The sequence below is a fragment of the Mus pahari genome, chromosome 2 (assembly GCF_900095145.1).
Source record: "Mus pahari chromosome 2, PAHARI_EIJ_v1.1, whole genome shotgun sequence".
Classification (NCBI taxonomy): domain Eukaryota; kingdom Metazoa; phylum Chordata; class Mammalia; order Rodentia; family Muridae; genus Mus; species Mus pahari.
Window position 1 is genome coordinate 161,909,015 of NC_034591.1, and position 24,851 is coordinate 161,933,865.

General features: G+C 42.9%; 1 protein-coding gene across 3 annotated transcripts in view; it reads left to right on the forward strand.

Annotated features, from left to right (window-relative positions):
- Ccdc91 (coiled-coil domain containing 91) overlaps positions 1–24,851 on the forward strand; it is a 165,199-nt gene that overhangs the window by 32,878 nt on the left and 107,470 nt on the right. For all 3 annotated transcript variants that reach the window (XM_029535495.1, XM_021190587.1, XM_029535494.1), the window contains exon 3: positions 1,507–1,585. Coding sequence is in view for 2 of the 3 variants with exons in the window: in XM_021190587.1 (XP_021046246.1) it covers positions 1,507–1,585 (79 nt within the window). In the remaining variant the exon portion in view is untranslated. The remainder of the gene's footprint in view (positions 1–1,506; positions 1,586–24,851) is intronic.

Here is a 24,851-nt window from a genome sequence, read left to right on the forward strand (position 1 = left end):
CACATGTTCTCCATGTGCAGGCAGCTACTACAGACATACATGTTCTCCATATGCAGGCAGCTACTACAGACACACATGTTTTCCATGTGCAGGCAGCTACTATAGACACACATGTTCTCCATGTACAGGGAACTGATATAGACACACATGTTCTCCATGTGCAGGGAACTGATATAGACACACATGTTCTCCATGTGCAGTCAGCTACTACAGACACACATGTGTAGGGAACTGCTATAGACACACATGTTCTCCATGTGCAGGTAATTGCTGTAGACACACATTTTCTTGTGCTGACAGCTACTGCAGATATATATTTTCTCCATGTACAGGCAGCTACTATAGACACACATGTTCTCTATGTTCAGGGAACTGCTATAGATACACACGTTCTCCATGTGCAGACAGCTACTATAGACACATGTTCTCCATGTCCAGGCAGGCAGTATTGACATACATGCATTCCAAATTTTATCCAAAAATGTTTTTTAAGCTCATTTGAGTGCTTCATACTTTTATTTAATATTTCATGTTTTAAATCTTTCCTGAAATGAAACATAAAAATTTGTGAAAAGTCCACTGACATTGATGAGAAGATGAGTTTCATACTGTCACGTAGCTTGCAGTAGTGTTTGGAAGCTGTTATTTAAGGGCCCCATTCAAGCATATTCTCCTATCTCTGAACCATCACAGGTCCATAGCAAAGCCACAGTTGTCATACTTTCACAAGTGACCAGTGAGTCCAGCATCTCTTCACAATGTGGTTGGTCCTTTCCATACCAGATCCCACACTGACCAGCATGACAGCTTCATGGTGCTCACCTGCTTCCTTTTCAGTTCTGCTAGGGAGGAGTGGAAGGTCTTTGTCCTGTGTTTAAGTACAGTGTGCTCATCTTCACAGCTAGTGGGCAGCACAGCGTCATCCTCTGCTGCCTGTGCCCTTTGACTCCTTGTTTGATGACTCTGTGCACTATAGGAATTACCCTCTGTGAAGTTGTAGCTCTGATGTCATAGTAGTCTTGCTCTGACAGTTACCTGAGAGACAGAGCTTTTGCAGCTCTCTAATGCTTGATGCTCGTGAATCCCGAGTAGGTTGTTGAAGAAGTCAGGCTCAGTGCTCACTCAGAGCAGTCTCTAAGACTTGTGCTAACCTAAATGATCTTTTAAAAGATTGTCTATTTTTAAAGAAAAATTTACATAGATGAATGAACGTTGTAGTGAGTTAAATTAGAGCAGTTGAAATAAAGTGCACAAGTGAAAGTGTGATGACAGATACATGAAACACACATTTGATTGACACGAGGTTATTGGAATAAGTAAGGGAATTGCTTACCTGAGAACTGGGGCCTAGGCACTCCCTGTGGAGAACAGTGCAGAGGTGGGCAGTGGGCTGATCAGAGAGAATGTGAGTGAGAGGCATGTCACAGGCGTGCCTGCCTGCATGTGACAACTAGTGTAAAGTCCAGCTCTGTAGGTCTTTTCAGGTCGTCTTGACTTGTCTTCCAGGCCGCAGAGACCTTTGATGGTGAGCAAGGTGGAAATCAAGCTGTGTCTCCTGCTGTCCCCTGGGCCACCTTTCCTGCAGGTACTACTACCTCCTAGTCACAGGATTCTCTTTTTTCTATGCAACATGTTTTTGCTGTTTTTAAAATCTACTTCTCTCTCTTTTTTTTTAAATTTACATTTTTTTCTGACCTGAAAACTGTAGTGTCCTCGATTCACTCTGAATCCAAAAATTTTTTTTATTCAAAGCATGAATTGCATTGCACACGCTGTGCTAGAGTGAGACTGCTTGTAAGAAGAGATTATTAAGAGTAAATAAACCTCAAGTACACACCCATTGTTCAAATTTCTTGGTTTAGAAAGCTATCAAGAAGCTTCTTGGGTTATTTGCATATGACATTCCCCATTCTGCTAAAGTAATTTATTATTTAAATGTAGAAGTTTTACAAATTAAAAATAATAGTTGGCCACTAATATTTTCAAAAAGTGTTCAATATCCTACCTATCTTGGAATGCATATAATATCACTCTGAGACTTCCTCTTCTCCCTGTTAGAATAACCTGAATCTAGGAAACTATGACATTGAATGCTGAGGAAAGAGGAGCTCTCACCCAGTGCTGGTGGGAACACACCCAGTTCTACCATTCCTGGCCATGCGCCTAACAGGCTCAGTATCTCACTACAGAGATGCCTGCACAGCTGTGTTCATTGCTACTCCTCCCAGAAGCAAGGAGTAGATGCTTTCAACAGAGATCTGAAAACACACATATGCACATTGGGATTTGATCAGTTAAAGAAAACGGAGTTACAAAGTTTGTAGGAGATGGATGGAACTGGAAAGTGTGAAGTGAGGTGAGCTGGACTCAGTCAGTCATGCATGTATTCTGTCATACCTGTATCTCAGCTTTTGACTTTCACATATGTGCATGTACCTGGGACTGGGCATCGTCGATGGAGGGAACTGGAATGAAGACTGGTCAAGGAGGGTCTTGGAGCACATGTGATTTGATAGTGGAGAGGGGAGGTCCTGGGAGTGGATGAGCTTGCACTTGGGTAGAGCAGGCAGTACAGGGTTAGGGGGTTGGAGGAAAGGGTCAAATAAAAGCTAGTAAGTATGAAAATACCATAAGGAGAGTTGCTACTTTGGGTGTTAAGAAAAAAGAAAAGGACAAAAATATATGTATAGGAAAGAAAGAATTCTCAGCTAGTTTTGTCTTCTGGCACCCCACGTCTGTATTCTCTTACCCCCTCAATATTCTGACTTCTGGTTTGAAGTGTTTTTTGCATTAGTATTTATTTCCAGGTCCTTCCTCCCATGTCTCAGTATGCCCATTATCAGACCTTCAGTGTTTGACACTTCAGTTGGGTGGTGTTAGGCATCGTGTTTGCTGTGGGGTGGGTATGTCTTTCTTATTTTAAGATTTCCTTTTTATGTGTATGTTGTCTCTGTGTGTATGTTTGTGCATGTGTGTGTTGATGCCCTTGGAGACAAGAAGAGTATGCCGGGTTCCCTGATGCTGTGGCTGCAGACAGTCCTGTAGAAGAACAGCAAGTGCTCTTAATCCCAGAACTTCTCCAGCCTCCCTGTGGTTTTGTACTAAGTGCAGTGTGTAGCGCATAGATGCCCTCAGTACAGACTCACAGTTACGTGACTAGTACCCAATCATAGTGTGGTTTGGATGGCCTTGAGAATCAGTAGGAAGAGTCAGTGCGATCTTGCATTTATCCAGTGGCTCACGGTACCTCTGCTGTCAGCTCTTTATCAGAAGGTGGGCTGTTAGCTATTCTCTTTCTGTTAAATAGATGAGGAAAGTATGACTTAGGAAGATTGTTTAGTTTGTTAGAGGAGGTGTATATAGGGATGAGATCTGTTCTTTCTCGTCTTCCTGACGATTTTGTTCCTTTCCAGTAGCTCAAGTGTCTGGAAATCTGTCAGCAGGAAAACTTGGTGGGATGTGGTCATGACATAAGAGGTGGAGTTGAGTTTTGAGGATCAAGCCTTGGTTCTGATAGAATGCGGCTGTAAACAGAAATATCAGGGTGGGTTGGATTTCCTACAGGGTGATCATGTGGAATCTCTACAGCCTGTGTACCTGAGGAGCCAGAAACTCATGGGAAAGCCCAGAGCTAGAGGTCCTGGCTGGGAAGGTTTCCTGTTGATGACAGTGGTTGTGTTTGTATGAGATACCAGGCAGGGATACTGGAGTGAATATGAGGAAAGAGGAGCTCTTATCCACTGCTGCTGGCAACACATTCTCCCGATGTCAGTTTGATGATTTCACAAGAAAGTAAAACTGGAACCACCATATTCTCCAACTCTACCACTCCTGGACATGTGCCTAAAGGCATTTACAGAGAGACACTTGCTTGTCCCTGTTCAATGCTACCCATCTCACAAGGACAAGATAAAGATGTTGTGAAGACCATGTGTTAAAGACATGGTTAGTTTGTATGCTCACAATCAGGGAATGGTAGCAGTAGGAGAGGCAGAATTCTGTGAGATGAGGGAGAGGGGCTCCTTCAGTGCCTGGGCGTGAGTGGTAGTTCCCAAGACTCTCTTGTCACTAGTGCAGGCTGTGTGTAGCCCAGTGAGCCAACAACCTCTCTCATCCCGCTTCACTCTTTCCTTCATGTCCCCTAAAATCCCAGCTCTGACAATGGTCTTCTTCTAGGTTTCCTTATGGGTTTGTAGAAATGGATACTAGCAGACCTGGCTAAGGGCTGTCCTTAAAGCCATGGCCGTCTATCTTTCTCTCTTCTTCTTTGTACAGCTGTCTTTCTCTCGCTGCTGGATTCAGGTAGGTAGATCCAGAATCCAGGATTTTATCTGGTCTGTGTGGAGATCAATTCTAGGATGGTGATGTGAACTGGTTACTATGCATGATGGTCCCTTCTACACTATACCTGTTTGTCATCTATACAGAAAATATGTTTTCAAGGACATATCTTGGAAGATAACTCAAACATTCTGTTTAAGTTTTAATTATTTTGGGGGAATATGGAAAGGCTAATTTTTAGGGTCAAGATATGAATTTTGTTAGTGAGCATAAGAGGTGTAGTATTATACTGAGAGTACCGCTTCAAGACAAGCTAGATGACTGCTTCTCAGCTCCATGTGGGGATAATTATCCATGTCTCTCTCCACATGGATGGTTATAGCCTGTGGTTCTTTGGGCAGGGGGCAAGCCTTCCCAGTTCTTCAGGAGATGTGTCTTCTATGTAAGTGCTCACTCAAGGCCACTGTGGGTGGGATGGAGAAGTGACAAGGTGTGCACTGTTCTCTGTGCACACTCTAGGTTTGTTCATCCTCCTCACTCCTGTGCAGCATCTGACCTTCTTGGTTACTTTTCCTGTGATCAGATAGCTGATAAGAGTTATGACCTGATGTCAGATTCCTGCCTGAGCTTACTTCCTAGTCATGGCCACTGTCACATTCCTGACAGAAGCTCATTTCCTTGTCCTTGGCGAATGTCAGATTTCTGCCAAGCGGTACCCCAAAAGGCTCTCCACATCTCTCCCCTTTTAAATCAATAAACAAGGCTGAGCCTGTCTTAGGTTGTTCTGAAAAGAATGCCTTCCTTACCCATCTTCAAGACATGCACATCATGTTTGTGTAATAGGAACAAACACAGCCTTTTTGTGTTTGTTATAAACAAACATGGTCTTTCAGCGCATAACTCTGTCTTAGGTTGGTAAGGCTCTGTGGAGAATCTTACCCTTCCTGGCTTGCAAACCTTCCTTGTTTTCAATTCACCCTGCAGACAGCCAAATTGATGTGAATAACCTACCTACCCTACCACCTCACTGCCTCTTCCCCATGCCCCGCCTCCCATCTGCTCATCTGAGCTGTAAGTTTTCTTTAAGAAAAAGGTGTTGAGAGAATCAACTGACCTGGACTCGTGGGAGCTTGCAGAGATCAGGGAGCCTTTGGTCTGGCCCAGTTCCTCTTCATTTATATTATGGCTGAGTAGTTTGGTAGTCTTGTGGGACTTCTAACAGTGGGAGCTGAGGCTGTCTCTGACTCTTGCCTACTCTTAGGATCCTTTTCTCCCTACTGGTTTGCTTTATCCAGCCTTGATGTGTTAGTATGTGCCTGGTCTTATTGTATGTAGCATGTTATGCTGTGTTTCTTTGATGTCCCTGAGGGAAATTGGAGGTGAGTGGATCTGGGGGAGAGGGGAGGTGAGGGAAGAGACTGGGAGGTGTTGAGTTTTATGGTGAGAACTACTTCTGGAACACTGTTACACTGGTATTTTNTGGTGAGAACTACCTCTGGAACACTGTTACACTGGTGTTTTATGTTGAGAACTACCTCTGGAACACTGTTACACTGGTATTTTATGATGAGAACTACCTCTGGAACACTGTTACAGTGGTATTTTATAGTGAGAACTACCTCTGGAACACTGTTACACTGGTATTTTATGATGAGAACTACTTCTGGAACACTATTACACTGTCATTTTTGTACCACTTGTTTGGTGCTTACTATATCCTAATTCATAGTTTTAAAATGGTGGTAAGACTTACCGTCTTTGTTATTTTAGTGTATCCGTTAATCCCATATCCTGTACAACTGAAACTTCATACTGTCCAACACCAGTGGCTTTCCCCTTCTGTGCCCTTCATTTCTGGTAACTGCTACTGTGCTGTATTTCAGAATTTGAATGTTCCAGGTGTATTCACGTGTGACTGCACAGTCTTGTGTTTTCCTTCAGTTAGAATGACACCCTCCAGTTTCAGTGTTGTCATGTCTCTTTGAATCCTGACAGCCATCATTTTACTCACGTACATGGACACTTGGGGTCCTTCCACCTTTGGCTCATTTGCGTAGCGGCAGTGCAGGATGGTCGTTAACTCTGATTTTAGCTATATAATTTTATCTGTAACTTGTCCCTGCCTGTTTTAGTCTCTGTGTTGCAGAAATAGGTTCACATCCTTTGGCATCACAACTGCTCGGTAGTGACACATGAAGCCGGTGCTGTGTGGTAGAGTTGCTTGCTGGTTTCTCCTCGTGGTTGTTTTCAATCCATGGGATAATTTAATGGTCTTAGTGATAAGGTAGAGTAGCAAGAAGCTAAACTTTGCTTCAAAAATACGTTAACTTTGGAAACTTTCAGTACTTGCTAAGAGGCTGCATTTTGTGTGACTGCATTAAATGTTTTGATGACTTTCAGTTCAGATAGTAATGACTGGGAGGAATAGTCACAGGACCTGGGACCCGGCTCAGTGAATCAGGCTCCTGTCTCCTGACACCTGAGGTCAATCTCTGCATCCCCTGGTAGAAGTATAGAACCTAACTGCAGGTTGTCCTGACTTTTAGGAGTGTTCTGGAAGCATGCCTCCTGCACACACATTGTGCTCAGTGGTAGCCACAGATGCTCAGAAGCATGGAGTAGCTACATAGCTGATCTGTCCTCGCATCTTCCTTGCTTCTCCTGTATGACAGAAACAGTACACTTAGGTCACATTTTAATTTACCACAGGTCTATTTTTTTGTACTTTACTTATTATTTCTTATACCATTTTTTTCCAAGGGAAAATAAATTTAATTTTGGGTTTGTGTGGTAAATAATACAGCAACATTCAGGATGGCTGCTCATAGGAGTATAATTTTTAGAAAAATAACTCAAAATTTGTCACTAAGAAATCATGTTTTGAATTTGTTGCAAGATAGTTACCTTTGTTAACGTCTATAAAAGGAGCACTCTTCCTTTATTCTCCTGAAATTGATGATTATCTGTGGATAGACACATGCATGTAATGTGCACATGTGAGTATGAAAGCTTGTGTACATGCAGAGACCCTGGCATATGGAGTGTGCCTTGACCTGCTCCTGAGTGGTGACTTGCTCCTGCATGGTGACCTGCTCCATGTCCTCCCTGCACTTGTTTTACCCTCCCATGCCCCCATGTGTCCCCTGAGCCCCTAGACTGTGTCCTTGTGAAACAAAAAAGACTCATCTTTACTTGACATTGTCAGTTCTTCATGCTCCTTTGTCTTGGTTTGTAGTCCATAGGCTTTTTTTTTTTTTTTTTTTTTTTTTTTTTTAATTGTGCCTCCTTTTGTAGAGTTTCAGAATCCATGGAGCTGAATAAGGTTGTTTGTGTGTTCACCATCGATTCAGTCCTTTGCTGTAGATGCAGAAGGCTCGTGAAGGGTCAGCCACTAGTTCTGTGAGCTCCACCGACTGACTGGAAGCTGCTGCTTAGGATGGCATGCATTTCTTGCGTGTGCAGACCTTTACACATAGTGTCAGCATAGAGTCTGTGATAGTGGTTGCCTGCAGTCAGGCTGTGTTATGCAGCCATTTTACACACTGTGGGTGGCACAGTTTTAGGAGGCAAAAGTCTGTTCACTTTCTGCTTTTGACTGTACAGATATAAGTTGTGTAGAAGGCAAGGTGGGAGGCACAAACCCTGAGTACTGTCCTTTCCAATAGGGCTTCTGAGCTCCCTGCAGCTCTGTACAGACCACATTAGAACTCAGTGACCATCAAAGGAAAAACAAGTGGTCCAGATAGATGCTTTAATCCAAATTAGCTCCTTCAAAACAGCTTATAAAGAGGGCAGACTAAACTGTCTGTCACAGGCCAGCCCTGCAGAAGGAATAATGGGAATTGGACCAGCAGATGCTGAAGCAAGTGACTTAGATGTGGTTCCTTCGCATCTGGAGCTATTTGCATACAAAGCCAACAGGAAAGTTCAAACATTCCTCTTAAGACTTTGGCAGAGGGGAACCTGGAAGACGGATGCCTTTTTGATTTCATGGTTCAGTCTTTCCATTCTCCATTCTCCTGGACAGGAAAGCCTAGGACAGCTAATGGTCATTTATTAATCGCCATACCTCTCACTACTAGCTCCATTTTCCAGGGGTATCTGTGTGACACATCTTGAGGGCTCAGGATCCGAGTCTAAACACTGTTTTCTATGTGATTGCATGTTTACACGTGGCAGTGAAAAAACCACAAGGTTCGTTGATCTGATCTGCATTTGTGGTAAGATTGGAAAATGCCTTCCTACACGCTCACATACCTGTGCCTTACAGGCAGTGTGACTGGCTGGCTTGCGAAGGCATTTTAAAGAGACACTGAGCCTTAGTCTGACCATGAGAATGGTGAAATAATAGACTCTGTTTCCCAGGAATGTCATGCTGAGAGGAGGGAAAGGGGGTGGGGTTGTTTCCTGGAATGAGATTTCACAGTTCTAACAACTTGTCAAATCACCTGACAGATGAAACTGGAGTCCAGGTAGTGGCAGGCAGTCCTGGGCAGAGCCACACCTTGACCAGGACTGCAGAGATGTGCATTTTGCCCTGTTGTTAAACTTTGCCCCTCTTCCAAATGTGGCCCTTTCAAATAAATCCCTCTTTTTTGCTTTATACTTTTAGTTTGGCTCTTTTAATTGACTTAATTGAGGATGAGCGTCTGGACTTGACTCGGAAGGACTGGTTTTGACCTCCAGATTGGATGGCAGCAGAGTGATAACATTTAAAACTTTCTCTGCTCCCTGTCTTCTATCCATTTAGACACCTTATTAAGTCGGACACTGGGTTTTACTTTTAATTTATTTGTGTGTGTGTGTGTGTGTGTGTGTGTGTTGCTTACATGAATGTCAGTGTACTGCATGCGTTTGTGGTACCTGTGCAGGCAGGGAGGGACCTTTAGATGTCTTGGGACTGGAGTTATAAACAGTCATGTGGGTGCTGGGAATTGAGCCTCTGGAAGAGCAGCCAGGGCTCTCAAAACTCTGTGTGTTCTCCCTAGCCCTGGGGTGTCAGATTGTAGCACTGTGATTCTACTGTTTGAGCGAAGGTTGTCATGTAGCTTCCGTTTGCTACTTCATGCATTTTCTTCTCAGGCCAAGGCTGTTCACCACCTTTTCTGCTCTTGATTGTCATGGCCAGTTTCTTTAAATCGCACTAGGATGACAGCTCTGTAGAACTGTGAGTTACTGCTCAAGTCAAACTGGTGTTGTTGCTTTCTCTAGCTATGAGAAACACCACAACTAAAAGGAACTTGGGGAGAAAAAGGTTGTTTGGCTTATGGTGATAGCCTATCACTGAGAGAAGACAGGGCATGAACTTGAGGCAGGGACTGAAACAGATGGAGGAGCAAAGGTGCTTACTGATTTGCTCCCAAGAGTTCAGGTCCTCTTTAGCAGAATAGGGCTGGCACCACCCACAGTGGGCTGGGTCCTCCTGCATCCATTAGCAATTAAGAAAATGCCTTACAGCCCTGTTTTATATATTGTAATTTTCACACTTGGTCTAAAGTTTCTGTTATGGATTCCAGAGACCAGGACCTGCCATTGCAGTAGACAGAAGAATGTCTCTTTTCTTTGTCCCCAGCATGCAAGCCTAAGTATCTATAGGAGCATTAAGTTTTCTGTAGTGGGAATTCTTAAGGCATAAAGTGGAAATGAGAGGACTAGGTGAGGCTGACTGGCTGGTACATTTCTGGCAGAGGCGCCCGGCTTAGACTTCAGGGCCTGTGATAGTTATTCTTTATTGTCTGCTTGGCTATATACAGAATGAAGTAGAATCCAGAAATAACACCTGTGAGGTATGTATGTATGTATGAGGTATGTATGTATGTATGTATGTATGTATGTATGTTGCTTGGTTTGAAGTGAGCAGATCCACTTCTAGTCAAGACCTTTGTGGTAGGAAGATACACACTTGTAATCCATATCTTGAGACAGGAAGACTTTAATCTGGGCCACATCTTGTGCTGGGAGCCTACATAAGGACATGGAAGAAGGGAGCTTATGCTCTGCCTCCTTGCTCTCCGCTTTGGTGGCAAGTCCATTCCTTCACTGGCATTAGAACCTACTAGAACTAGGTTCTAGTGTCCAGTGCAGATCAGAGGAGACATCCAGCCTCATGGGCTGAGCAACTACTAGACTCTAATCTTAGGCTTTCTGTTTACAGCCAGCCATTGTTGGATTAGCTGGACCTCAGCCTGTAACTCATTCTAATAAATCCCACGTTTGCTTTCTTCTTTTCAAAGTTCTGCTTCTCTAGAGAACCCTGACAAATACAGGGCCCTGACTGGTCATTGCTGTCCTTCACTTGTCATCCTTGTTAATGTGGGTGTAAATCAACTCTTACTTTGTTCTGCAGAGTTAAGTTTCAGGTTCTTCTTGGTCTGCCTCAGAGGTCTGTGTGATTTCAGATTATCAGAGCTTACTGTCTGCTCCTCTATACTTCTGGTCTTTCCCCTGGAGAGTTGGCTTTATTTCTTGAGGTTCTGGAATCCTGTAATCCCCCCATGTCTAGTTATCTGTCCCGCATCCCGTGTCTCCTCTGTGGTTAATCTGTCGCACACCCTGTCTGCTCTGTGGCTGCCCAGCAACCCATCAGTATATCAGCCAAATGTGAGATGAGCCTTTCTGCTCTTCTCCACTTCTGGTCACGCCTGAGCAAAGCCACCACCGTGCTGTGAGGATGTTCACTTCTTGTGCCTGCTCTAGTCTCCAGTGAGAACCCAGGAGGCTGGGTCAGAGCTGTTAGTGTATTTGTTGTTTGTGGAATTTGATTTTAAAGTTTTTTTTCCTCTCATATTTTTTGTAGATTCTAAGATATTGAAGTATAAAACATCTACTTTGTTATGATTTTGGTGATTGTAATTTGACCTATTTTTATGATATCTCTCTGAGTGTTTTAGTAACCTCTGTAGTGTATTGCAGTCTTGTACCTATAATTGCCATGTTCTTCTGAATAAATCATATGAAATATTCAGTTACAAAATCTCACTTGATTTAAGTATTGCTGTTAGGCCTAGTAGAAGCCTTTTAATCTCACTTCTGACTTCTGTGTTGATTTACTTGATTCTCCTGCCTTGCAGGTAATACATAGTTAGGTTTTTTTTGTTATTAAAGCATGGCTGATGTGAAGAGGTAATCCTTTAACTTCTGAAGTTGGGTCTGGTGGTGCAGGTCTATAATCCCAGCTGTTCCAGAGGTGAGGAAGGAGCATTGGTTAGTTCAAGGCCACCCTAAGCTACTTAAGTGAGACCCTGTCTCAAAATAAAAAATGGAAAGAGGGTTGGGCATGTATTCCAGTGCTGGGTGCTGGCCATGCCTGTGTAAGGAGCCCAGTTCAGTTCCCAGCACTGAAAGCTCCCTTCCTCTTGATTAACATGGAAAATATTTTGAGGTTTTTGTTTTGTTTTGGTGAGTGTAATGAAGGCTGGTTTTATTGTCTACGACTTCAGATAGATTGTTTTGGACCATGCCAAGTAATTTTAGGATAAACAACACAGAAACTGCCCAATATACTACAAAAGTAGAAGTGTGTGTGTGTGTGTGTGTGTGTGTGTGTGTGTGTGTGTGGGAGAGAGAGAGAGAGAGAGAGAGAGAGAGAGAGAGAGAGAGAGAGAGAGAGAACGAACTGTGAGAAATAGTGAAAACTTTACCTAGGCTCAGTTTTGCAGAAGTGTTGTCCCTGTGAAGTTTTAGCCATTTTGTACCTGAACAGTGGTAAAGAAGTTATTCTGGCAGTGTGGCATGCCTGCCCTAGTGCTCACACACATCACACACACACATCACACACACCACATACATCACACATATCACAAATTTGTTTAAGGTTTTTAAAATTATTCTGTCAATTTAGAGAAAATGCCACTTGAGTCTGACGGACACATAGGCCAGTGAGAACCATATGGTCACCTTTTATTGTCCAGCAGTGCGTGTTAGCAAGGGCCTCAGCAGACTTAGTCCAAGGTCACTTTTAACATTCTTTTAAAAATGAGCACAAAGTGCCATTTGTTTTCTATCTGAAGGCAACTGCTGCTGATAGAATTGTACTTTTCTTGAGTAAACATCAGACTCGCTGGGTGTTCCTATCCCTGATGGATCAGTCTTCAAGAGTTTTAAACCCTTGGGCTTCTGATTGAAATACAGTGTCTGCTTTGTGGGGTGTGTTGATGACACAGGTCTTATTTCTCCCCATTGTTTTAGATTATTGCAGTTTATCCTCCAATTTGAAGCAGGGTGCCCCACATTTAATCATAGGTTGTGTTAAGCCCAGGAGGATGGTGAGGAACAGAATGAAAATTCTGTCTGCCTTATGCCATATCTGTGCTAGTAAAATAGCCCAAACTAAATGGTCACAGAGGTCCTGCTGGGTTGGAACTAGTGGTCCTTTCAAGGACCAGGGAAGCCTGTCAGAGGGCGAGACAGAATGAGGGTGAGTAGGTGAAGCCCTGTTGCTGAGTGTCACCCAGACACAGCCATTTATCTGTCAGTCACTGATTTCCTGTCATCATTTAATCTGAGGTGAAACTTGTCCATTGAGGTATTTCTACTTTGCTCTCTTTTCATCTCTGCTGTTCCCCCACCCCTGGCCTCTGCTGTTCCCTCCACCTCCATCCTTGCTGTCTCCCCCAGCCCCCATCCTCACTGTCCCCTCCTGTCCTCATGTCTCACATTGTCCACTCTTGGGATTTAGTGGGAAGTGCTTCCCGCCTCCATCCCCGTGTCTGTCTTCTGTGCCCTTCTCCCCTGGCCCCTTTCCTGACAGTGCCTGCTGGCTGTAGGACAGGCTCTCACTGCTCTGCATTTAGCTCATGTTCATCTCGAGGTCCGTGGAGATGAAGTAAGTGTGTGGCCAGGCCCTACCCTGTTCTTTACCCACCCAAGAGCCTGACGATCAGGCTGAGGTTTGCAGAGTTGGGTAAATTTTGCTTATCTCTGTTAATTCCTTTACTTCCCTTCTGCTTGAATGTTTTCTATTTATTTTCATCAGTGTTCAGTTTGGCTGACTGAATTGCTTTCTGTAAGTGGTTTAGCTCAGTACCTAGCGTCCTGTTTGCTGGAAAGAGAAAATTTGAAGTTAAATAAAAGAAGGGGAACAAAACCCAAACCCTCTCTCTTTTAGTTTGCTAACAGTTAATTTTGTTGAAAGTGACAAAATGTTGTTGTGGAAAATGATGTGACATTAATGTCTGGGTGCGAGTCTCCTGCCAAGTCACCATGTGCCAGAGAGTAAGGTTGTGGCCGGAGGACATCCCTGGCCTCCATCGAAACCATGTTGGCTCCAAACTTTGTCTCTGTAACTCCTTCCATGGATATATTGTTCCCATTCTAAGAAGGATCAAAGTATCCACACTTTTGTCTTTCTTCTTCTTGAGTTTCAAATGTTTTTCAAATTATATCTTGAATATTCTGAGTTTCTGGGCTAATATCCACTTATCAGTGAGTATATATCATGTGAGTTCTTTTGTGATTGGGTTACCTCACTCAGGATGATATCCTCCAGATCCATCCATTTGCCTAAAAATTTCATAAATTCATTTTTAATTGCTGAGTAGTACCCCATTGTATAAATGTACCACTTTTTTTTTTTTTTTTTATCCATTCCTCTGTTGAGGGATGTCTGGCCTCTTTCCAGCTTCTGGCTATTATAAATAAGGCTGCTATGAACATAGTGGAACATGTGTCCTTATTACCAGTTGCTACATCTTCTGGGTATATGCCCAGGAATGGTATTGCTGGATCTTCTGGTAGTACTATGTCCAATTTTCTGAGGAACCACCAAACTGATTTCCAGAGTGGTTGTACCAGCTTGCAATCCTACCAGACATGAGCTGAGACTGAAGAAAGACCATCCAGAGACTGCCCCACCTGGGGATCCATCCTATAAACAACCACCAAACCCAGACACTATTGCATATGTTGACAAGATAATGCTGACAGGACCCTGATATAGCTGTCTCCTGTGAGGCTATGCCAGTGCCTGGCAAATACAGGAGTGGATGCTCACAGTCATCTATTGCATGGAGCACAGGGTACCCAATGAAGGAGCTAGAGAAAGTACCCAAGGAGCAGAAGGGGTCTGCAACCCTATAAGGAGGAACAACAATATGAGCTAACCAGTACCCCCAGAGCTTGTGTTTCTAGCTGCATATGTAGCAGAGGATGGCCTAGTCAGCCATCAATGGGAGGAGAGGTCCTTGGTCTTGCAAAGATCATATGCCCCAGCATAGGGGAATGCCAGGGCCAGGAAGCAGGGAGTGTGTGGGTTGGGGAGCAGGGGGAGGGGGAGGGTATAGGGGATTTTAGGAGAGGAAACTAGGAAAGGCTTGAAATGTAAATGAAGAAAATATCTAAGGAAGGAAGGAAGGAAGGAAGGAAGGAAGGAAGGAAGGAAGGAAGGAAGGAAGGAAGAAAAGAAACCATGTTGGTGGATGACCAGAGAGTAAGATCATGGCTGGAGGACACCCCTGGCCTCCATAGAAACCATGTGGATGGATGGCCAGAGAGTAAGGTCATGGCTGGAGGACCCACCCCTGGCCTCCATAGATACCACATGGATGGATGACCAGAGAGTAAGTTCATGGCTGGAGAACACCCCTGGCCTCCATAGAAACCATGTGGATGGATGGCCAGAAAATAAGGTCATGGCTGGAGGACACCCCTGGCCTCCATAGAAACCATGTGGATGGATGAGTTCCAGAACTCTGGATTGTTCATATCACCAGTCACATCTCTTGGTTGTGTTTAAGAATGTTTCATCTCATGGAACAGGGATATCAGACATCAGACCCTGTTTAAAGTGATGACATTGTAGGCATTTGCCTTCTCTGTTTTGAAGGAGAGGTGTTGTTGGTCTCAAAAATCTTACTTAGAATCTCTTTCTTGAAGTCAGTTCGGCTTTCATCAGGTGTAAATCAGAGATGCACTATTTTCTGTAAAATCTTATAATAAAGCAAAATAAGCAGACACTTGTTGTGTCATGGCTACATGAGGAACACAGTTCTTGTCTTCCATAGTGCAGAGGACCCCAAGGTGTGAATGGAAGTTCCCATGTTCTGTAGCGAGGAGGACACCATGGTATGAATGAAGTCCCCATGTTCTGTAGAGAGGAGGACACCTTGGTGTGAATGAAGTTCCCGTATTCTGCAGCGAGGAGGACACCATGGTGTGAATGAAGTTCCCGTGTTCTGTAGAGAAGGACACCTTGGTGTGAATGAAATGAAGTTCCCGTGTTCTGTAGCGAGGAGGACACCATGGTGTGAACACAGTTTCTTCCATAGTGAGGAGGACACCTTGGTGTGAATGCAGTTTCTATGTTCTGTAGTGAGGAGGACACCTTGGTGTGAACACAGTTTCTCTCTTCCATAGTGAGGAGGACACCTTGGTGTGAATGCAATTTCTGTCTTCTGTAGTGATGACACCGTGGTGTGAACAAAGTTCCTGTGTTCTGTGGTGAGAAGGACACCGTGTTGTGAACACAGTTCTTGTCTTCTATAACCTAATTTTAGTTTTCTGGACAACTTAATTTTAGTTTTCATAACTAGATACATCCTCAGAGTTTGAAAGTACAGAAATTTAACTGGTCATATTTATTTAGGAAAGCTGTTCATTTTTCTGCCTGTTGGAAATGCCAGGTAAGACTTTTTTTGTAGTATAACAACTTAAGTAACCCAGTCTGCTATAAGCCTTTCTGTGTGGATTGAAATTTATATGTAAATTTACATTTTAAAGGTCAGTGTGCATCTCTAGAAATTTCAGCTTTTGTTTTAGAATTTTAATTTTATAATTATGTTTTACTTAAGTGCTAAGATTTACTGGGAATTCACTTTCAGAGATACATGTCAGTTGCCCTCACACCAATTAAAGCTGTATTTTGCAAGCCTGTAACTCATAGTGGTAGCTCTTCTTCTTTGGTAAGTAGTATTAACATTTCTGTGTGAGTGGAATTACACAGTGGATATTAGAATTAATTAATGTTTTCAAATTGGAAAAAACAGTTTCGAAATATACTGTTACACGACTGACCCCCAAAGCTTCTCCTCCCTGTGGTAATCAAGCCCCCTGTGCGTTCCACACAGCACTGGCTTCTGTGGGCAGCCGACCCGTGCTCGCTTTCTTTAGCAATGGTGTCAGTTCTTGGTGTGGTGTTGTTACGGTATCAGTTCGTCTTTTGGTTAGGTCAACTGTTTACGGTTAGCAGACACAGACTGCAGCCTGTTGATAGTGTTAGCTGTATTTCTGTTTCTCACCGTAGCCCCCTTGTTTTGATCTCTGCTCGTCAAGTTCCCATCCAATGGCTTGTAGCATGAATGCCCTGGACTTTCCTGCCTTCAGATCTTCTTTATTTATGCATCTGTGTTTTCCGGTGTGAGAGGTGCACTCAGTGCCACCCTTGTTCTGATGGCTTAGCTATGTGCATTTAGGCCCCTCGTTGGTTTCTTGTTCTGGCTTTCTCCCCTTCTGGAATGTTCTCCATTTCTACAAGTTCACATCACTTTTCTGTAGTCACAAGTCTACTCAGCATTTCCTTTCCATTGAACCTCCCCATTTCCATTCCCCTATGTCCATCCCCCATGCCCATGTCCCAACACCTACCTCCTAGCCTCCTTGTGTGCACAGTCTAGAGGTGGATCTTCCTGCCTCTTGTCCCTGATTTCCCTGTTAAATGTTTCACTGTCAGCTGAGTTGTACTTAACACTACGCACTCCTCACTTCTTTGTACCCATGTAGCTCCTCTACTCTCCTGCTCCCTTTCTTCTCTTCTTGAAGAACTGTCTTATAACTTTAATTTTTTCCAATCCTACTTTTAATGATGGTTCTTAAATACTTTAACCTTCCTTTTAGCCTAGTACCTACCAGAGGTAGTAGAAGAGACAGGATACAGAGGAAATGAACCTGTTTAGAAATGGTTCTTTGGAGCAGTTCCTGTCTGTGTTGTCTGGAAAGTGGCAGGTCAGTTCACAAGAGTCAGCAGCAACAGTTTGATCCACTTCCAAACACTGTATGGAAACACCAGCAGTCCAGTTCAGTACAGTCGGGATAGCAACATAAATCAGCAGCTGTGGCACTACCTAGCAGAGACAGCCAGGCTTCAGCCTTGGCACAAGCATCAGGAGGGACCCAGAGGAATGCCAGGAGAAGTTCTCAGTTGAGCCTCTCAGCAAAGCGATCAGTGAAGACCAGATCAACAAGCGTCACACAGCTAGTTCTATAAGCAAGCCAAGCTCTGCCTCCATCACTGACCATCAGGTTTTATTTATACGTTCTCCAAACATCACATGTCCTCCGTGGGTCTTTCCTTAGCACATGCATCTGTCTCAGCTGACATCACTCTGCCAGTCAGCCAAGTCCACAGAAGCAAGCATCAAGAAACTGCAGCAAACACTCCTTCATGTGTTTGCCCCAAGAAAACACCATCCAACACAACTGACTTTCCAAAGGACCCTTAAGTTTTCACGTCACAGTCTTTTAGATGGTTTCCTTCTCTCTTTCACCTTTTTACCTCTATCATGGCATCCATGTATCATCTGTTTATTATCTATATATCATCTTTCTATTTATTTACCTGCCTATCTATCATGCATCTATAATCTACCTGTCACCTATCATCTTGTCTGTCTGCCTGTCAGTCTATCTATATCTGTTGTCTTATCATCTATTATCTCTATTATCAGTCATCACCCATCATCTATCTATCTTTATCCTCTATCTCTGACATCTTATTTATTTATTTATATATTTATTTATTTATTATATGTGCTTGTTTCTGTGTGCACACGCCATAGTGCATATGGGTGTCAGAGGATAGCTTGTGAGAGCCAGTTCTTCCCTTGTACTATCAAACTCAGCTCTTCACACTTACGCAGGCTCTTCTATCTGCTGAGCCTTTTCAGCCACCATCCTGACCGTCTTTAGCAAATTGCCACACATGGCATCTCAAGAGCTCCCAGGCTTGCATATAAAGTGGTAGGTTCCTGTAAAGAGAAGTTAATTGCTGGTCGTAGACTCTCACAAGAATCCATGAAGTATCTGCCTGGCACTGGACGCACTGGATAATAATCAGATTGTCCTGTGTGTTAACTAGTCCCTGGGGATCAGTAGGAACTCTCTGGTTCCCGTCATAGCTATAGGAGAGAAATCTAAAAGCTGCCACAGTCATGGCTGCTTTCACCTCCCTTTTAGCTCTTGGGATGATTGTATAACGAGAAGTCTCTCTGCAGCAAACCTCTATTTACTAGAGCAGCGGCTCTCCTTTCTAATGCTGTGGCCCTCTAACACAGGTCCTCATGTTGTGGTGACATCACCCACCCCCATGAAATTATTTTTGCTGCTACTTCCTAACTGTAATTTTGCTACTGTTGTGAATTATAATGTAAATATTTGATACTCAGGATATCTGATATGTGACTCCCAAGGGTGTCATGGCACAGGTTGAGAATCACTGTACTAAAAACATCTAAAACGGTTTTCTGTTATACGATACACTTCCAGCTGCAGACAGGTCTTAGGTACATTGGTAGAATATTGCTTGATCAGTGACTGTAAGAGCTTCTATTTTCTTTCTCTTTATAAACCTTTGTGATGCTGGATGGAAAAGCTCTCATTCTTTGCTAACTCTTTGTGCACATATATATGTGTATGTGTGTGTGTGTATGTGTGTGTGTGTATGTGTGTGTATATATATATATATATACACACACATATACACATATATGTATATATATGTGTGTGTGTATATATATATACATATATATGTGTGTGTGCTTATATTTTTGTACCATACACACACACATATATATATATATATACATACAAACATGCACACCCATAGATACACAGATGTATTTGTATGGTCATTTCTACACTCTCATCTACACCAGCAGTTCACAACCTTCCCAATGCTTTGACCCTTGAATACAGTTCCTCATGTTGTGGTGATCTCCAACTATTACATTATTTTCATTACTACTTCATATCTATACTTTTGCTACTGTTATGAATTACAATGTAAATATCTGACAACCCCCAAAAGGGTCATGACCCACAGATTGGTCTGAAATAGTATACACTCTACCCTATTCAGATTTTTATTCACCAGCTTAATTGTGCTGTTAGGGCGATAGAGTTGAGTGTAGTTTTTTGAGGCAGTTTATCTCCAAATGTATTTCTTTTAAAGAGATATTTCAAGAAACTTATGCAGAAAACATACAGGAAAGACAATTGAAAGCACAGTTAGAAGATGTCTTTTAGGAAAAATAATTAGATGGTGTGTTCTGTTATTATTTGGGGATCACCATTATGAATAGATTTAAATATCTAGCTTCTTTAAGTTCTCATAACCTGAGTCCATTCACCATCCCTCTTGGCTGTCAGACATTCAAAATCAGTCCTACAGGGTGCTGGATAATTTTTAGATTCACTCCCCCATATCTTTGTTATAGGAATGATGCTTCCAATGGTAAAAATGACCTCTGCGAGTAAATCCCATGCAGAACCTGGTATGTGATTGAGCTACAATGTATCCAGTGAAGCCAGCTTTAGCTTTTCTGAGTTGCAGGCTCTTTTTCCTATGTCTTTTCTGGAGATACTCTAATAGTTGTGTAAGTAAATTGTTCCAAGACACTCACTCTTGGGTGTGTGACTGGCTTCTAAGCCTCAAGGGCCTCCTGCTCATACACAAATAGCCTGATTCTTTGTACATGAACTATGTGGCTTACATAGAGAACAGCTTTAAATTGCTAGAGAGAAACTTTGACATTCTTGCCAAGTGTCTCTCTGTCCTTCTGAGCAAGTCTTGTATAGCAGCTTTGAGGCTGTTTCCAGTGTCAAGTTGGAGACAAAAGATTGCAGAGTCCCCATCTTGACTTTTCTTTCTTCACATGGCTGGCTGTCCCCGCTGGCTGCTTTTTTCCATTCACATGAATACAATACTGCTTTGTTCCAGTAGAGGACTTGAACCCCAGACCTAACAGGTGCTAGGTAAACTTTGTCCTGAGCCACTGCTTGGGTCCGTGGAGTCATTCCTGGTGGTTCTATTTCTCAGTGTGCATTCAGTCCATCCAGAAACATTGTTCACAGCCTTTGAAGTTTGACTGTCGCACTTCTCCCCTTACTATGCTGATTTGGGTTGCTGTCTTCTCTCAGGTGGATCATCGAGAAGCGTAGGAAGCAGCAGAACTCCCCCACAGCGATGCCTTTTCAGTAAATTATCTTGCCTGCTCAGTCCCAAATTAGCTAATAGAATTTTCCACATTTTTTTCCTGATGGCATGAAATTAGTCTCTCAGACAGAACCCTGGATCTGCAGGGTGCTCTCCCCAGCTCACATTCTTCCAGAGCTGTTCTTCTGCAATGCTCCTTTCTCAGCTGCCTTTCCAGGTTGTCAGCTTCTGCCTGATTCCTGGCATCTCACATGGAGAGAAAGAGCAAGCAACTAGCATTCAGGCCTTATAGCTCTCCCACCAGCCTAGTGACCAGCCAAGGTTGGTTCTCCATTATCCTTCTTCTCTTCCCCATCTGCCTTTGCTTTTCTGTGTCAGCATTTATTTACTGTGACTTTCTTACACTGAAGGTATATGGTGTCAGGACTGTGTCTCAGTGCAGTATGCGGCTGTGCTCCCACCTCAGGGTATGACGAGGGTGTCCTATTCACCTTCAGCTCTCAACTTGACACACTTGGGTAAAGTGAACCTCAGATGGGAAATTCTCTCCATCAGATCCTCCTGTGGGTGTGTCTGAGGGAGGGCCTAGCCCATTGTGGGTTGTACCATTTCTGAGTAGGTGCCCTAAACTGAGGTAGGGCAAGTCAGTGAGCAGTGTTCTCCAATTCTTCATGGGCTTGCTTCAGGCCCCGCCTGTGGCTCTTATCTTGAGATCCTGCCTTGGCATCCTGGACTGTGGCCTATAACCCAAGCCCCCTTTCCTCCCCAGGTTGCTTTTGGTCATGGGGTTTATCACAGCATCAGAGGAAACCAGGACAGTCATTCAGCCTGGTTAGTTTACCTTTTGCTCTTTGCAATCTGTTTTAGGGTTCAATGTCCCTATTTCCTGCTAATTGATATATTTTTTATACTGAGTGTGTGAAGTGTTACTGAGGTTCAAAAGTCCCTAATGCTGAGAGAGGAGACTCACATCCTTCTCCTGTCTTCCCACAGAATTCCCTCCTGTCTGCCCATCAGGCCCATCAGTCTCTGGTTCTTTCTCCTGCCTAGTCTTTGCCAACAGCTCTAAAGTCATCTGTTGTGTTTCATCTCATTTGCTCAGTCCATACTTCAAAGAATCTTTGAAAGTTTTTGCCCAGTTTTAAGTTCGTTACATATTAGGAATATTAGGCTTTATCTGTGGTGTATTTGCATGTATCTTTTTCTAACTCAGCAATTGTTGCTGTTTTAAAGGCAATAATGTGCAATGAGGAAAACAACTTTTTATCTTTTGTATATCATTTTATTTTGTATATAATTTTTTATCTTTTGTATATTTTGTAATCATCCAGTTTTTTTAAATAACTGGACACTAGGATGTTTTTCTTGTATCTGACATCACAATCTCACCCCTGTTTTAGTCTAAATTTTATATGATCTTGTTTTTTTAAAACTTTTATTTTATTTATAAAGAATCTTTTGTCTACAAGCTTTTTTAAATACTTAAAAGTACACTCATTTGTACGTGTATGTGTATGCATGTGTATATGTATATATATTTATATGTGTGTGTATGTATGTGTATGCATATATGTGTGTATGTATTTGTATGCCTGTGTGTATATGTGTGTACGTGTATATATATGTGTGTGTGTGTGTGTGTGTGTGTGTGTGTAGTTCAGAGGGACCTTGGAAGAGTTTGTTCTTACCTTCTATCATATCTGTGCTAGGGACTGAACTCAGGCAGACAGGCTTGGTAGTGGGCACTCTCCTCTGTGCCACCCTGCAGGCATGGTTTTACTGTCTTTTCAAGTTTAGTTCTGAATGATGCATTCATATTAATAAGGTTTTCATTTCAGAGTTACTGGAGTTATATAGCTTTTGCTCTTGTATGAAAAAGCCTTATGATGTCATTGGAGACTCATGTTTGTCTGTGAGGTTATTGCCTGGTGGCTTGATTTCCCCCAAAGGAATTCCTTAAGAGACCTGTTTTAAAGTACTAACCAAATCAACTTTACAAACTGTGCTTCTGTAAGCACTTGCAATTTTAATGAAAAATTTAAAATTAATTATTTAAAAGTCTAAAGACTTAAAACAAGGGACATTTCCTATTTTTAAGCTGTGTCCATTGCTATTTAATTGTGTATATTTGTATATTGCTCATATTATCAGATTAGCTGCTATTGTGAATCCAGAATTTTAAAGGTTAGACCAAACTTATTAGTCTCCTTCAATATCTGTATTATTCTTTTCGGTTCCCATATCCTATTCTAATTTTTCTTTTCCATTTCTTTAGTTTGATCTGGGAAACTAGTTTCTATAGAAGGTCCTCGAAAAAAAAATGTGTGTGTGTGTGTGTGTGTGTGTGTGTGTGTGTGTGTGTGTGTGTATATATATATATATACACACACACATATACACACATGTATATATACATATATATGTATATGTATATATATACACACATATACATACACACATATATATGTATATGTGTATAATGAGTGTATGTATATATGTGTATGCATATGTATATGTATGTATACACATTTACCTTGTAGTGCATATCAAAAAGTTTGGTATGTAATTTTTTTTTTCAAGGCAGGGTTTCTCTGTGTAGCCCTGGCTATCCTGGAATTCATTTTGTAGACCAGGCTGGCCTCGAACTCAGAAATCCACCTGCCTCTGCCTCCCAAGTGCTGGGATTAAAGGCGTGTGCCACCACTGCCCGGCAGTATGTAATATTTTAAGGTCATTATTTTTTACACACTCAATAATATTCTTAACTAAAAGCAACTAATTGGAATTCCACTGTGGTTAAGTGGGTAAGGAGACAGGTGGGATGATCCTGGGAAAGCTGGTTTCCAGTATCCTGGTGAGTGTCCTCACTCTGGTCACTGCTCCTCTGCTCACTCAGCACACCCTGCACCTCTGCTGTTACGTGCTGCATCTGTTAGCTTGCTCCAGCATTCTAATGTCAATCTGAGGTGTTTAAGGCACATGCTATTTCCCTGCTTCTGTAAGAGGACACTGTGACTGTGAAAAGCTCATGAAATTTGCTGAAGTCTGTACAACAGGGTAGTAACTGTTCACACTGGAAGTGACTGTTCACACTGGAAGCCTGGTCTGAGCTCCAGGGTTGGCTTGTGTCTGGGCAATGGCACTGTGATGTCATAGAGGCACTGCACAGTGTGGCAAAGGTTTGGATGTGAGCAGCACAGGGAGACTGGATGAGATACCACTGGCTTGGCAGATCCAGTGTTCAGTTAATGGGAGTGAACCATGAGGCCAGTCTGGGCTGTGTAAAGTGATAGTTAGCCATAATGTGCCTGTGGGACATCTAAATGGATCCTTGTGGTAATCAGGTGAGCACGTGGTACTAGAGGGTCAGGGGAACTTGATACTCATGATGGGAACTTGGTTGTTATTGCTCTGTAGGTTTGAAAGTGGTTGGAAAAATGGAAGGCTAAGAGTATACTTGCAGAAGTCAGGAGAGTAATGTGAGTGTTCATCAAAGGACCGCTGCAGGGGACTGACCCTGATAGTTGTGAGGAAGGTGGAGATGGACAAAGACTACTGAGGAAGTGTGGTTATGAAGGGGAAGGTCAGGGTGGTAGTGCCTGTTTGAGGACCAGGCCCTCCTCCTGCCTCCTGTTTTCTCCTGTAACCTCCTCTCTCCACTTGCTTTTTTTCCTACTTCCTTCCTCTCCGTCCCGTCCTTTAGCTTTCCTGCCTATTATCTGTTCTCCTCTTCTTCATGTGATACACTTGAATATCTAGTGTTTGGAGAATTTCACTTAAGAATACACGGCATCTTGTTTTAAATCATGGCCATTGAAGTGAATGACATAGATACTGAAATACTCAGGCATTTAGACTGTCTTAGCTAGGGCTTCTATTGCTATGATGAAACACCATGACCAAAAGCAACTTGGGGAGGAAAGGGTTTATTTCAACTTACAGATCCTTAGCACAGTCCACCACTGGAGAAAGTCAAGGCAGGAATGCAAGAAGGACAGGAACCTGGGATTAGGAGATCATGAGAGGCCCTGGAAGAGTGATGCTTACTGAATTGTTCTGGCACACTCCTCCTGTTTTCTTATGCCACCAGGATCACCAAACAAGACTATGTACCTCAGGCTTGCCCAGAATGCAAATTGGTGGGCTATCTTCTCAACTGAGGTTCTATCTTCCCAAATGACTACAGTTGGTGTCAAGTTGACATACAAGGGTGGTACAGTTTAGAATTTGTTCTGAAATAATAGCCAGTGTGCCAAGTGCCTACACAGACCTGCTTCGTCAGCTTCCTGTGCTTCAGAGAAGACACTGAAGGGCAGGCTTCAGTGTTCCAAGCATGGTAAAACATTGAGGTGTTAGGCCCAGTGTTCCAAGCATGGTATAACATTGAGGTGCTAGGCCCAGTGTTCCAAGCATGGTATAACATTGA